This window comes from Zea mays, chromosome 1 (assembly GCF_902167145.1).
Source record: "Zea mays cultivar B73 chromosome 1, Zm-B73-REFERENCE-NAM-5.0, whole genome shotgun sequence".
Lineage (NCBI taxonomy): Eukaryota > Viridiplantae > Streptophyta > Magnoliopsida > Poales > Poaceae > Zea > Zea mays.
Genome location: NC_050096.1, coordinates 79,115,965 through 79,118,527, shown reverse-complemented (window position 1 = coordinate 79,118,527; position 2,563 = coordinate 79,115,965). Strand labels below are relative to the sequence as shown.

Here is a 2,563-nt window from a genome sequence, read left to right as displayed (position 1 = left end):
GCCTAGTGGTTTTTTCTTATGATGAATATACTATTTCTTATGTGCTAACCGAATAAGGAGAAAGAGGCAGGGAATTAACATATAGGGGAATTAAACTACCCAGGGAAAGAGTGACAGGAGGGGAACCATTCAATCCACATCTGGATTAGTTCCACCGGAGGATTGAATCCATATCTACCGAACATCCCCCTAATGGGAAGCATTCAATATCTCAAAGAAAGTTCAAACCAAACTCACGTCACGTATATCATGAACCTTCCTCAAAACTTATCACTTGCTCAATTTCTTTAGTTTGGATAAGGAACTATTCTAGCTCATCAATATTATACAACCACGATACATCCGTTACATGCAACCTTGCTTTTCCATTACGATGCAACCGTTAGCGCGGGATGCACTCCATTTGCGTTGCCGTTTACAAACATTGAACCAAACACCACCTTAATGATTACTGATTACTTTTAATCCATGTAACCAAGTAAAATAGGGACTACAGCCGAGCACTAAGTTTGGCTTACTGCTTAAGGCGCCACAACGTGTCTACCTTGGTTCTTCAATTCGAACAAGTAAACTTAGATTTTGACGTCTTAGATAGAAACCTAAACAGACCCGAAGTTTAATGCCAGAACCTAAGAAACGCCGAAGTTTAATAATAAGATGCAATGAAGCAATAAGGAAACTCGAGACAGTCTTCCTCACCGAGCACCGCAACCACGCACAATAATGGAGAGCTCGAGCGCAGCAACGACGATGACCGGCTCCAGTTCCGGTCGAGAGCACGGTGGCGTCCACGTCCTGCTGGTTCCCCTGCCGGCGCAGGGCCACATGAACCCGATGATCCAGTTCGGCCGCCGCCTCGCGTACCACGGCCTGATTCCCACGCTGGTGACCACCAGGTACGTGATGTCCACCTCTCCTGCCGCCGGCGTGCCCTTCCCCTTGCTGGCCATCTCCGACGGCTTCGACGAGGGCGGCATGGCCTCGTGCTCGGACCCCGTGGAGTGCTGCCGGCGGCTGGAGGCCGTGGGGTCGGAGACGCTGGCGCGGGCCATCGACGCCGAGGCCCGGGCGGGGAGGGCGCCGGCCGTGATGGTGTACGACCCGCACATGCCGTGGGCGCAGCGGGTGGCGAGCGCCGCGGGCGTCCCGACCGCCGTGTTCCTGCCGCAGTCCTGCGCCGTTGACCTCATCTACGGGGAAGCGTGGGCGGGGCGCGCGCCGCTGCCGATGGCGGACGGGGGCGCGCTCCGGCGGCGGAGGGTGATCAGCGTGGACCTGGGAGCGGAGGACCTGCCGCCCTTCGTGGTGGCGCCGGAGATCTACGCCCAGTACCTCAAGGTATCTATTGGTCAATTCGAGTTCCTCGACGCCGCCGCCGACGTGTTCGTCAACTCGTTCCGCGACCTCGAGCCGCTGGAAGCAGAGTACATGGAGTCGACGTGGCGCGCGAAGACGGTCGGCCCAGCCCTGCCGTCTTTCTATCTCGACGACGGCCGGATGCCGTCCAACTTGGCCTCCGGCGTCAGCTTCTTCAGCAGCAGCGCGCCAACAATGGGATGGCTGGACAGGCAGCCCCCCTGCTCCGTGGTCCTTGCTTCCTACGGGACCGTCTACAGCCTGGACGCCGACCAGCTCGGCGAGCTCGGCAACGGGCTGTGCGATTCCGGCTGGCCGTTCATCTGGGTCGTGAGGCCCGACGAGGCGCAGAAGCTGCCTCAAGATCTCGAGGACGCCTGCAGGGAGAAGGAGAAGGGCCTCATCGTGCAGTGGTGTCCTCAGCTAGAGGTCTTGTCGCACAAGGCCACGGGTTGTTTCATCACGCACTGCGGATGGAACTCGACGGTGGAGGCGATCGTCGCCGGCGTGCCGATGGTGGGCATGCCGCGGTCGGCGGACCAGCCGACCAATGCGAGGTACGTGGAGAGCGCGTGGGGGATCGGCCTGCGAATGCGGTTGGACCAGAATGGCTTGCTGAAGAGGGAGGAGGTGCAGAGGTGCATCCGGCAAGTGATGGAAGGGGAGAGGAAGACAGAGTTCAGGCGGAATGCGGCGAAGTGGATGAGCAAGGCCAAGGAGGCGATGCAGGAAGGTGGGAGCTCTGACAAGAACATTGCTGAATTTGCAGCAAAGTATTTGTCAGCTTAGTGCTTGTTCGGTTAGCTCTCAATCCATGTGGATTGAGTGGGATTGGATGGGTTTGAATCCCAAGCAAGTCAAACTTCTCAATTTTTTCCAATCCCATCCAATCCATGTGTATTGGGAATAACCGAACAAGCCCTTAAAAGGCGCAGTTTGTTGACTGAATAAATCCTGGTTCACTTGCTGTTAGTTAGTGGGTTGTTAGTCGCATGCATGTGTGTGTTAGTGCTAGCATGAGCTCCGACTTATGTGGACGGCATGTGTAGTGGCCTAGTGGGTTAGTAGCAGCGCGCATGACTGTGGACGCGGGCGCAGTCGCGGTGTACGGTCGTGGGATGGACGCGTCAATACCGGACATCGTGGACACACTCGAGCTCCTGGTATTCGTTTTGCTTTGATATAAAGTGCATCAGAAAATCGTCGC

The 2,563-nt window shown here is 56.3% G+C and overlaps 1 protein-coding gene across 1 annotated transcript; it reads left to right on the top strand.

Annotated features, from left to right (window-relative positions):
• The first annotated feature begins 712 nt into the window (after nt 1-712).
• Nucleotides 713-2,327, top strand: LOC100383146 (uncharacterized). Its single transcript, NM_001175812.1, is given in 1 exon segment — nt 713-2,327. A coding segment is annotated over 1 exon segment (1,422 nt). The 5' UTR covers nt 713-723; the 3' UTR covers nt 2,146-2,327.
• Nucleotides 2,328-2,563: the final 236 nt, after the last annotated feature.